Genomic DNA, 13,031 nt, shown 5'->3' on the forward strand with positions numbered 1-13,031 from the left:
CCATTCCCCATTGCTCATTCCCAGCTTCTGGCAAACAGAGGCTAGGGACACCATTCCTCCCATCCTGGCTAATAGCCACTGATGGACCTATCCTCCATGAATTTATCTAGTTCTTTTTTGAACCCTGTTATAGTCTTGGCCTTCACAATATCCTCTGGCAAAGAGTTCCACAGGTTGACTGTGCGTTGTGTGAAGAAATACTTCCTTCTGATTGTTTTAAGCCTGCTGCCTATTAATTTCATTTGGTGACCCCTAGTTCTTGTGTTATGAGAAGGAGTAAACAACACATTCTTATTTACTTTCTTCACACCAGTCATAATTTTATAGACCTCTGTCATATTCCCCCCTTATTCGTCTCTTTTCTAAGCTGGAAAGTCTCAGTCTTATTAATCTCTCCTTATGCTCTTCTTGGCTGGCAGCACTACTACAAGATAATTCACCTAGCATACTTTGCGTGGTTCTTGTGCGAAGTAACTTGTACCAACAGTTACAAGGTGTCAGTGGCTCTAGGTTTGTCTGGGGGCATTTATCTGACATGCTGCACAGTCTGAGAAGCAAATACATCACAGAATGGGTGTCACTTTGCCACCCCCAGTGTTCATATAGTCCCCATTCTTTTTTTTGTTGTGTTGATAGTTCTTGACACCTTACATCCCTATGAATAAGGAGTGGGTTAGGAGTAATACTGTGAGCCAGAACATACATATTGTGGTGTGCAGCTGACACAATATATGTTGTATTGCAGTCCTGTCCTACCAACGCGAATTGGGACTGATGTCAAGGTTTATGTGCATTTGTAGTTTTGTGAGTGTCTGCATTACACCGCTTTCCACCGACGGCATAAGCATCACAAGAGAGAAACTGCTTGTGCACAGCAAGCCTGTTTACTTTGTTATTATCAGGGCCTAGAAATCAGTTTGTCACGGAAAAACAGAATTCGTGTTTTTACAGAGAATCTTTAGTTTTTACATTTTGTGAAAAAATAAAAACCTATACAGTAGAACCCGGTTTATCTGAGCCTCCATTATCCAGCCCTCTGTATTGACTGAACCACTCGCTGCCTGGGGCTCCACCCAAGCCCCAGCTGCTGTCAGCCCTGGGGCGGCTGGTGGTTCAGTTAATATGAGGAGCCAGTAATAGAGGCTTGGATAAATGGGATTTTACTGTATATCAGTAAAACATTGTGTTCAACTGATACTCAAGTGATGAGAGGGATCTCCCTCCTTTTGAACATGAGCCGGACTTGAATTTCACTTTTCGGATGTGTGAACTAAGTGATTGTTGATCTAGACATAAAGGAATGTCCTTTTGATGTCTGTCTAATCTGGCCCTCTAGGTGTCAGCCACTGAATCACATGCAGTCTGGCCTAGTGATTGGAGCAAGAGTCCATGTCATAAACAGATAGTTAAGGGTTAAGGTCTCTTTTACCTGTAAAGGGTTAACATGCAGTACCTGATGACCACCTGACCAGAGGACCAATCAGAGACAAGATAATTTCAAATTTCTGTGGAGGGAAGCCTTTGTCTGTGTTCTTTGTTAGAGTGTTCTCTTTTTGGATCTAAGAGAGGCCAGTCATGTCTCCAAGTTCTCCTGGAGTAGTTTCTACTATTCAATAGTGAGTATTAATTAGAAAGGCGGATTAGTCTTATAATTTGATTTCTACATTTGCAATTGTGTGTTTGCTAAAGGAAATTCTTTATTCCTGTTTGCTGTTACTTTGCTTTGACTGAGAAAGAAAGGAGGGGGAATTCTCTCCAGAGATTAATAAGTTTAGACCCTGTATTGTTCCATCTTGGTTACAGAGACAGTGACTTTCTTTTTTATTCTTTTCTTTTCTATTAAGGACTTGGTTGATCCTTCCTTGAGTGGATTCTCAGGGAAGGGGGAGGGGGAGGCATCCCTCTGTAGTTAAATCCCGGTATCTCTCCAAGGAAAAGGGAGGGGGGAGGAAGCAGGGGGAATGGTTTATTTCCCCTGGGTGTAAGAACTCCATGGATTTGGGGCTCTTGGGATCCCCAAGGATTTTGGGGAAGGACTGTGTCCCAATCCACGTTCCTGATTGGGTGGTGGCAGCTTTTACTAGATCTAAACTAGGATTTTTAGTTTAGAGATTAATTCATGCAGGTCCCCATATTGGAACCCAACAGCTTTAAGTGGGGGTGAGACCTATGACAGTCCATCCTACCAGTTAGAGCTGAATCCACATGAGGGAAGTCCAAGAGCAAAGTCAGGATTGTCAGACTCCAAAGCCTAAGCTGAAGGTGTGACCGGAGTCACAGCCAGAAGGTGTAGCAGAGGGCTAGAGCTGGGTGTCAGAAACCAAAGCCTAAGCCAAAGAGTTAACTGGAGTTACAGTCAGAAGGCGGATCCGAGGGTCTGAGCCAGGAGTCATAAATCAGGAAGAAGCTGGAAGCTAGATGCAGGCATAGGACCAGGCACAGCAGCAGGCTAGAAATGCATTGAGCAACAACTGGATTGCTGTTGCTATTGAGCTGAAGTATCAGCCTGCTGACTCCTTCAGCCAGTTAGGTGGTGCGGCCAATCAGACAGCTTCTGTCAGGGCCAGCTGTGCTCATTAAGTTGCCAGGAGAGGGGTTCTGCTGCAGGCAAAGCTCCAGACACTAGGTTTATATATTATGCGTGTTATCTGAGCACCTGTCGTTTCCCAACCATAGATGTCCTGCTAGTGAGGTGATTTCAGCCCACAGCACCAATTAATGTATCTCACTCATGAAATGGCTCTTGTGAGTGGAATTATATTGTTGCTTTTGAAGATCTCTAGAATTGCTCACATTCTCTTTAGAAAGTAGTTGCTTAGTTCTTGCTGGTTTGCTAGATTTACCGGAATGTGGTTTTGCTATGTCACCAGGTGAGGGAACTAAGCTATTGTCCTTTGCTTGATACAGATGATAAAGGTGTTGTATCAGGGGGGCCAGGAGGCTATGACCTCCCACTTTTTACCAGCTGTAAGGCCGAACGATGGGGGGAGGCGGAGAGGAGTGAGAAGGGGGCGAGGTGTTGGGGGGGTGTAAGGGCAGGGGTTCAGGAAGAAGGGGCAGCAGGGGGCGGGGCCACAGTTTGAGTGCCTGCCCCTCCCCCACACTTTTAGGGACCTTCTGCAGCTCCTGTGTTGTATACATGCTAATTCTGTGATCATTTACCTCTGTCAGCTGTAAGGTCCATGCTTGCTGGAGATCATCTTAATGCAATCTCTTAGAACATACACCAGTCCTTGGTAATGTAATGATGCACGTTCTGGCCCTTAGTTTCTGTGGTTTTCTTGCTTACATGAATGTCATGCCGTTGTTGAATGCCATGTCTGAAGTGCTTCCAGTGCTGGAAGTTGTGGGTGGGAGAGGTGAGATAGGTACTGTTATACTATCACGACTGCATTTGACCGTGCCACACATCTCACTTAGCGTTCTGGTGTATTGTTTAAGGACAATAGGCTGATGGTGCCCTGAGCATAGAGCTGTGCTATCGACTCACATGAGTCACAAGCAGATCAGAAAGTGAACAGCATGGTCCTTGGTGCCTTACCTCTGACTCTTTTTTTCTGTGATAACTGCATCAGTGTGCGTGGTGAGCTCCTGTTCACTTGTGGGATGATCTGTAGAGAGGGACAAGTGCTTGGGTAGAGTGGCTGGCATTGTCTCTGTGGCACATAGCTGTCTGAAGCTTTATTCTTTGCTCCTTGCATGAGCCAAAGCAACTTCGGGATCACACATGTGGGCACGGCTTGTGGTCTGCATGACTGTATCGGCAGAAGCAGCTGCTGTTACATAAATTATTTAGTCAATGTGCTATCGTTATTGCTAGGGTGTGGGTCCTAGTGATTGACTGCTCTTAGGATATGACTCAGGGGTGCAGGCACACATCCATTAGTTACATATCAAGCAATGACTGTGATAGCTGTCTGGTGAAGTTGCTGTAGAGAGGTGTATGTGTGAAGCATACACTGTCTGAATAGTGTGTTCTATTGTGCTGGTTTTTACGCGTGTTTCAAGTTGGTAACTGTTTTCTTGTGCTTACAGTTTCTGAAGGCCATGATTTTTGCAACTGAGTGCAGAACAATGATGCTTTCTGTTGTGACAGAGCCTCTCCTGGAGCAATGTGCCGTGCTGAGTCCTAAATTTGTCCGCTAATGCAGCACTTGCATACTGCCGATTAGCACTGCTTTCCCTGGGCATGGGATGGCTATTTCTGGTTGGCTCCTTTGCCTCAAAGGGCAGGTGCTAGGAGCACAGTCACCTGCTGCTTGGCTGTTCTGTAGCTCTCTGTGAGCCCCTGCTGCTGACCATTGGTCTGCTGTTGGTTTTTCCAGCCTTCATATCCCACAGGCTGTGTCCTGCCTGTGGGTGTGGTCACTGTGTTCTCTTGGGATATGTCTACACAGGGATAAAAGGCCTGCAGCATGGCTGCGTCTGGCCTGGGTCAGCTGTCTTGGGTTTGTGGGACTAGGGCTGCGGGTCTAAAAGTTGCAATGTGGACATTCGGGCTTGGGCTGGAGCCTGAACTCTGAGACCCTCCACCCCTGCAGGGATCCAGAGCTCAGGCCCCAGCCGGAGCCCGAATGGCTGCACAGCAGTTTTTCAGCCCCAGAGCCCGAGCCTCACAAACCTGAGTCACCTGACCTGGGCCAGTCGTGGGGTTTTTATCCCTGTGTAGACATACCCTGGGTAGTAATTGTGGCTGGCCACCAAGTACAACTATTGTCATGCCTTTCTTGCAGCGAGTATTTTCTGGCTTTAAGACTACATGGTTTTCTACTATTTCTCTGCCTGGCCCATTGTCATGAAAGGCAACCTGCACCTCCCTGCGCTCTCTCTGCCAAACTAGCTTCGCCCTTGACAGACCTGCTATTTCAGTGGATGAAATTGCCCTGCCTTCATGGACAGCCGAGTTTCTCTGGGGCTGTGTAGCCTTTTAAGTATTCTCACACAACCCACTTCCACACAAGAGTCTGCTGCTGCACAGCCATGGCTTCTTCAGCTCTCAAAATTGAGTATTACACCTGGGGATGCCAGGTGTCTGTTTTTTTACTGGAACGCCCTTTCGAAAAGGGACCCTCTGCCGACCGGGCTGTTAAAAGTCCAGTCAGCAGCGCAGTGGGGCTAAGGCAGGCTCCCTGCCTGTCCTGGCTCCGCGCAGCTCCCAGAAGTGACCGGCATGTTCCTGTGTTCCCTAGGCACAGGTGCAATTAGGGAAGCTCTGCATGCTGCCCCCGCCGCAAGTGCTGCCTCCGCATCTCCCATTGGCCAGGAACCCTGGCCAATGGGAGATGCGAGGGCGGTGCCTCCAAGCACGGGCAGTGCACACCACGCAGAGCCGCCTGGCCGTGCCTCTACCCAGGGGCTGGACATGGCGGCCGCTTCTGGGAGCTGCACGGAGCCAGGGCAGGCAAGAAGCCTGCCTTAGCCCCACTGCACCACCGATTGGGAGCCGCCTGAGATAAGCACTGCCCAGTCAGAGCCTGCACCCTAATCCCCTCCCCCAGCCCACACCCTGAACCCCTCATTTTTGGCCCCTCCCCAGAGCCCGCACCCCCAGCTGGAGCCCTCACCCTCTCCTGCATCCTAACTCCCAGCCCCAGCCCAGTGAAAGTGAGTGAGGGTGGGGGAGAGCAAGCAAGGGAGGGAAGGGGGCTGGAGTGAGTGAGCGGCAGGGCCTCAGAGAAGGGCCGGGGCCTTGGGGAAGGGATGGGGCAGGTTGCAGGGCAAGGGTGTTCGATTTTGTGCAGTTAGAAAGTTGGGAACCCTAATTACACCGGGGGTCTCTAGCCACTTTGTACCTCTTGGAACCAGTAGGGGATATGATGTAATGGCTTAACCTGGCTGATGCACCCAGTAACCTTCCTTGACAGGCCTCTGTTTTCTCTTTTGCAGCCCTGCTGCATTCATGGGGTTTGTTTTGGACTGGTTGGTCTAGCATGGGAGGTAGAGTAAGGTTGGCTCAAGTGAAATGTTGTGCGTCTCCCTTCCACTTTTAGATATGCAACCTTTTGGTCTGTCTATACCTGTTTGTGATTGGCTGGGGCAATAATCACATGGCACAGTGTTAAAAAATGAAAGAAAAAAAATCTAAGTCTCTTTTTTTTGGATTCTCAAAATGCTTTTCCTATGGTTGGGACAGTGTGCCTCTCACTCCTCATACAGTGAGTGCCCTCACTTGCAGCCTCCAAAATTCTCTTCTTTCATCATGCCCACTTGCAAATACTCTGAAGGGTAAGGATCACAACTCTTTGCCAGCCTGCAAAGCACATTGTTCACTGTTGATGCTATGCAAATAAATAAGAAGCTGTGTTTCCTTATATATTAGCTTTTTGTATTATTTTGTTTGGTACTATGCCCATTCATGATTGCAAGCTCCTCAGTAGAGCTGGTTGGAAAATGCTAGGAAAACATGCAAAAATTTTCATGAAATTTCATCTTCATTTTTTGTAGAAATTTAATTGTTTGGGAAATTTTCCAGCCAGCTCTTTGGGGGCAGGGACTTATTCTTTGGTGAATTTCACATATCTTAAGTCTGGCCTACTGGATAGAATACTGGATTGGGGCTCAGGAGACCTGGGTTATATTTCTGATTTTGGCTTACTCAGAGACTTTGGGGAAGTCCCTTCACCTCTGTTTCTCAGATTCCCAATCTGTAAAGTGGTGATAATGGTACTTTCCTCATTTGTAAAATGCTGTATAAGAGCTAGATCGTAATAGTAGTAAGGTGTGTATGCACGCAACATTATCCTGGGTGCCATTAAAAAACTTTACACTTAGAGTTGTTTAGTATGAGATATGGAGTTTTCTCTATTCTGAGTAGGGGGAATACTGTCTGTACAACAGCACAGCTAAATGTCTCTGTGCATTAATTGTCTAGATTTTAATGGTGACCATTGGATATATAAATAATTGCCATGGGGTTATGGTTCCAGATTGTTATAGCCTTTGGTTTAATGGGAGACTGGAGAAGATCTCGTTAAATTCATATTATTGCACCTACTCTCTTTGCTTTGGGTTGGGGAACTATGTTATAGTGAGTAACAAAGTTATATTTATTTTTCTTTTCAGATAAAACGAGACAAACCAGAAAATATACCAGATCTAAAAGATTTAGTAAAAAAAAAATTCACCGCATTGGAAAGCAAAAACGATGACTCAGATTTGCAAAGAAATGAAAAATATATACATTTTATGGAACAGCTTAAAAGAATGAGAAAACAGTGTAAGTCTTCATTTTTTAAAATAATGGTTTCCTGGAAATACAATATGGTTCTATATATGTATAGCCTATGTTGGTTTATTACTAAAATGTTTTAAAATACAAACCAGACAAACAGAGCTCAAACATTTACATGTATTCCTCATACAGGACTTATTTAAATGTATCATTTACATAGTTAAGTAAACAGCACAGTAAGTAACAACCTTATGATTTTATTTCATCTGTCATAGTGCTTGTCTTATTTGCATACATATGCAATGTAAAGCTTCTTTCACATCCCTTTTTTTGGTTTGAAGGTGTTTTTTTTTGTCTTTTTCTTTTAAAGATACTCTTTTCTCTTAAGTGGTAGGATCTCCCAAAAAGGAGATCCTAGGTAAGCTGTTTTCATTTGTCGTTTTAACAAATTGCCCCGATTTCACAACTTAGGATATGTTGCAACCCTAAAGAGACCTTTGCTTTAATCGTAGAACTATATTGCTGGAAAATGCTTACTGTATGTGTTCTCAGGTTTACTGCTTCTACACACGCACTGTGTAGCTTATTAAAATCTGTCTGGCTTAATTCATATTGATTCACCAAGTGGTAAAATTGTAAGTTATTGTGCTCAAGCTGTCAGAGAAATTAGGAAGTTAGCAGTTCTAATGTTTATACAAGACAACAAAATTGTGTGTTTGGTTTTTTTATTGCACAGTGACTGTAATAGCTATTAAAAAATCATTCTGAGCAGCCATGCTGGGAAAATTCATGGGTCCTAAAATCATATGTATTGTTCTCACCCTGTCCAATCATGATTACTCTTTAGAATCCCATTGTTCTGCTTTCCATCCCTTGACCTCTGTCCCTGTGTCATTCTCCCACAACACACACACACTTGGATTTCAACATAAACTGATAGCTCATGTATTGCGGGAATCATAGATTAATGATTTACACAATTGGAAGCTGAAATGCTGGGTGCTTTCATAAAGCAGTGGTTTTTTTACTTACAATCTTGGTCGCTGATCCAAAGCCCGCTGAAATCAGTGGAAAGACTCTCGTATTGACTTCTGTGGGCTTTGGATCAGTCCCCCAGAAAGACTCATGGAGTGAGAGGATGATGATACTGAATTTTAGGTCTGATCCCTCAAGATTTGTCAGTAGCGATGAATGCTGTGCATCATTTGAAAATTGAGAACCCAAGTTCTCCAGTGGTGTGTGGCATTTGTTTCCCATCCTTATGGCTTACAGGATATTGAGCTTCAGAATGGTCATTGGTCTATCAGCCTAACTGTGTTCTTGGTACTGAATATAGCAAGATGCAGACCACAACCAGTGTAACCTTCAGTTCCTGCACAGTCAGAAAACTATTGCTGCCCCGCCACTGTGTCGTTAATTCCAGATTTCCAGGTGTTTGTAATTCAGAAACTAAGAGCTTGATAATAGAAACTGGATTTGTTTCCTACCCGGTAATTGGCTGTAGATTGCCTGCCCTAAATATATTTTATCTATGGCCAAGTGACCAAGTATGAACCAGTAAAATTATTAAACATCACCCAAATTAATCAAGCATAATAGGAATGACTGGGGTTTTTTTTATAGGAGGGGATTATTTTATTGTTGCTGATGCCTGAAACCCAGCTGATATTTCTCTTAATAGCCATTAGGATTTTTGTTTTGGTTGTTCCCTGAAGACAAATTGAGAGGGTGCCAGCAGAATGCGGAAGGTGATGTTGGATGGACCAGTATGATCTGTACATGGACTATTGATCAGTTGTGCCAGTTTGGGAGCAGTCACACACATGTTGTTTTTGATCTGGTGTTCCATCACGTTTGAGCCTATCACGATGCTTAGAATAATCCTAAAAGTTGAATGGAAAAACGTTAGATGAACTTTACAAGCAAGCTTGAGTACACTCTAATGATCCTACATCAAAATAAACACACTGGAACCTCTCTCTTGCTTGCTCTCTCTCTCTCTGTTATCAAAAGGAAAACATCTCTTTATGGCTGAGAATATAAGTGTATCAGAGTTGGGAAATGCAAGTTATACTCCACAAAGCAACCACAACTCTGCTGCCTTGTGCACTTGTCCATACCATGCATATATCCATGCCATCTCTTATTCATGAACACCCTCCCTGAAATGAACTGTAAAGCCAATATTCCTTCTTGTTTCAGTGTCTCCTTTAGAACCAGTTTTACCATGAAGCCTACAGGACGTTGCCAAATGATAATGGTTAGGTAGAGAGCTACCAGGGATTGTTCATATTCAATTGATATATAGAATTTAATAATGATTTGGAACCATCAAACTGTGCACTAGCTAATTGTGTAGCCATGCAATCTTATTCCTGATACCCTTGTCCTTCCCCCTCCTTGTCTTCTATTGTTTGTTAGCCTCACATGTCACTTATCTTAACCCCCCTCCAAAAAAAACCTGAGTCTGCAAGCACATGAGTTGAACTCATTGAGACTACTCATGTGCTTAAAGTTATGCACATGTCTAGATTTTTGTAGGCTCAGAAGCTAAAAGTGTAAGTAAGCTCTTTGAGGCAGAGACTGTTTGTTTGCCTATGTGTTTGTACAGCACCTAGCACAATTAGGCCTTGATCCTGATAGGGCCTCTGGGCACGACTGGACTATAATCAGTAAATATTAATAGTATGCTAAGACATAAGATTGAATACCTATAGAATAGTATCAGAATCTACCTAAGTGCAGGTACCTGTGCATTGGTACCTAAGCCAGTGTGTCTAGAGAAGGAATGAGCACATGCATGGGAGTCAAGAAATTCTGAAAAAACAACGAGGAGTCCTTGTGGCACCTTAGAGACTAACAAATTTATTTGGGCATAAGCTTTCATGGGCTAAAACCCACTTCATCAGATGCATGGAGTGCAGTAGAGAGGTATAAATATACAGCATATGAAAAGATGAGAGTTGCCTTACCAAGTGGGGGGGGGGGGGGGTCAGTGCTAACGAGCCAATTCAATTAAGGTGGAAGTGGGCTATATAATCCCAGCTCTGCTGCTGATTTGGGGCCTAATTAAAAAATCACTGAAGTAAGTGGCAACACTCCCATTGATTTCACTAGGACGTTACATCAGGCCCATTGAGCACTGTGAACATATTAAGTATTGTTAGAATTCTTTGAGGGGGTCAACAAGCATGTGGACAAGGGGGGTCCAGTGTATATAGTGTACTTAGATTTTCAGAAACGCCTTGACAAGGTTCCTCACCAAAGTCTCTTAAGCAAAGTAAGCTGTAATGGGATAAGAGGGAAGGTCCTCTCATAGATTGGTAACTGGTTGAAAGATAGGAAACAGGGTAAGAATAAATAGTCAGTTTTCAGAACGGAGTGAGGTAAATGGTGGTTTCCCCCCGCCAAGGGTCTGTACAGGGGCCAGTCCTATTCAACATATTCATAAATGATCTGGAAAAAGGAGGTGGCAAGATTTCCAGATGATACAAAACTACTCAAGATAGTTAGGTCCCAGGCAGACTGCGAAGAGCTACAAAAGGATCCCTCAAAACTGGGTGACTGGGCAATGGCAGATGAAATTCAGTGTTGATAAATGCAAAGTAATGCACATTGGAAAACATAATGCCAACTATACATATAAAATGATTGGGTCTAAATTAGCTGTTACCATTCAAGAAAGATCTTTGAGTCATTGAGGATAGTTCTCTGAAAACATCCACTCAGTGTGCAGCAGGAGTCAAAAAATTTGGCTCCACTAAGAAAGGGATACATAGTAAGACAGAAAATATCATATTGCCTCTATATAAATCCATGGTATGCCCACATCTTGAATACTGCATGCAGATGTGGTTGCCCCATCTCAAAAAAGATGTATTGGAATTGGAAAAAGTTCAGAAAAGGGCAACAAAAATGATTAGGAATATGGAACTGCTGCCACATGAGGAGAGATTAATAAGACTGGGACTTTTCAGCTTGGAAAAGAGACAAATAAGGGAGGATATGATAAAGGTCTATAAAATCATGACTGGTGTGGAGAAAGTAAATAAGAAAGTGTTATTTACTCCTCATAACACAAGAACTAGGATTCACCAAATGAAATTAATAGGCAGCAGGTTTAAAACAAACAGAAGGAAGTATTTCTTCACACAACGCACAGTCAACCTGTGGAGCTCTTTGCCAGAGGATATTGTGAAGGCCAAGACTATAACAGGGTTCAAAAAAGAACTAGATAAATTCATGGAGGATAGGTCCATCAGTGGCTATTAGCCAGGATGGGAGGAATGGTGTCCCTAGCCTCTGTTTGCCAGAAGCTGGGAATGAGCAATGGGGAATGGTTCATTCCCTCTGGGGCACCTCACATTGGCCACTGTCGGAAGACAGGATATTGGGCTAGATGGACCTTTGGTCTGACCCAGTATGGCTGATCTTATGCTCTTATGTTCTTATGTTAATTTAGCTACAAATTAGAAGATTTGGTGAATTCTCTCTTGTTCTAAGGTATGATCTGATACTCAATCTGTAGTATGTTGTGTAAGTATTCTTCAACATATACTTGTAATATAACTTACTACAAATGACTTTACATTTGCAAAAGGGTAGTGTTATGGTTGTGCATGCATCCTGAACTGCAGTTTCACTGCTGATTCCTTAGCCATGCAACTTGTTCAGCACTTTCAATACAGCTTTTGGTATGGAATTACCTGGATTATAAAAAAGAAAGCAAGAAAAGCATAAAAAGGAGATAATTTCTGTTGGGTTTTCAAAAATTCCAAAACTATTTGGCTAGGCATCCCTGGACCACAATGTACTATGCACTTCAGAAAATTCTGCAAGAAAGAGACCCTCTCCTGTGAACCTTTGGAGCTGGTCAGATGGGTAAAACATAATACACCCTGCACAGCAGCAGAGGTGATATGGTGCCTCAGAGCAGGGTTCCTTCCTGCATATCTTACAGACTGTAGGTATTCTCCCTCAACCCCTTGTTCAGCACTGTGCAGCTAAGTTAGGCATGATGAACAGGTGGACGATGCATTCCTTAGCTGCACGTTGCATAAGCTTAATGAAAAACACTGTGCAAAATATACTGCACATGCATGAGAAGTGATTTGCAAAGACACCTAAGTCCCATTTTCAAAATTGACTTAGATTCTTAAGAGAGACAAAGTCTCTTAGGCATTTTTGAAAAATGCACCTGAAGTTAAATCCAAACCAATTGTAACTGGAGCACTGCTAAGCACTTCCATCACTGAAGACTATTTCATCTTTCTATTCTTAGCTGCTTAGGTTGTTGAGCAGTTTAAGAAGTGCAAATATTTCTTTTATTATGGCAAAATTACATTTTTTTACTCCCCCCCCCCGCTCTCAAAAATGGCTGAGCTGTCAGTGTTCAAATGTTTAAAAGAAGTCACTTTTGGACACAGATGAATTTTGGAAAATGTACTAATTAAAGTGTGGAAATTTCAGGAGGTTCTAAATGACTGCAAATGGGGTTAGAAAGGAAACTGCTCTACAGCCTTAACTATAGATATGGCTGACACTCCCACTATAATGCATAAGGGTCTCAGTTCTTCAACGTGCTGAGTGAGTGATCTGTCCCTGATTCAGTGAAATGCTTAAGCACATGCTTAACTTTAAGCACATGAGTAGACACCTTGAAATAAATGGGACTACGCATGTGCTTAAATGTTTTGCTTGTTTGTGATGAGAGCTCAGCAGGATTGAGCCCAAGGAGGCTATGTCATGGTTACTTTGGAATCATAACTTTGCATTTTGTGTCTCTTGTATGTTCTTAAAATCTCAACTACTGTATAATATTTCACTAAAAAAGCCTTTTAATTTGTTGCCAGTGTATATC

At 43.3% G+C, this 13,031-nt stretch overlaps 1 protein-coding gene across 1 annotated transcript in view; it reads left to right on the top strand.

The window, feature by feature from the left end:
• Positions 1-13,031, top strand: part of NSMCE2 (NSE2 (MMS21) homolog, SMC5-SMC6 complex SUMO ligase) — a 166,632-nt gene that overhangs the window by 71,107 nt on the left and 82,494 nt on the right. The window contains exon 4 of the mRNA XM_039523537.1: positions 7,063-7,216. Within this exon, the coding sequence (XP_039379471.1) occupies positions 7,063-7,216 (154 nt within the window). The remainder of the gene's footprint in view (positions 1-7,062; positions 7,217-13,031) is intronic.

Source organism: Mauremys reevesii, linkage group 2 (assembly GCF_016161935.1).
Source record: "Mauremys reevesii isolate NIE-2019 linkage group 2, ASM1616193v1, whole genome shotgun sequence".
NCBI classification, from domain to species: domain Eukaryota; kingdom Metazoa; phylum Chordata; order Testudines; family Geoemydidae; genus Mauremys; species Mauremys reevesii.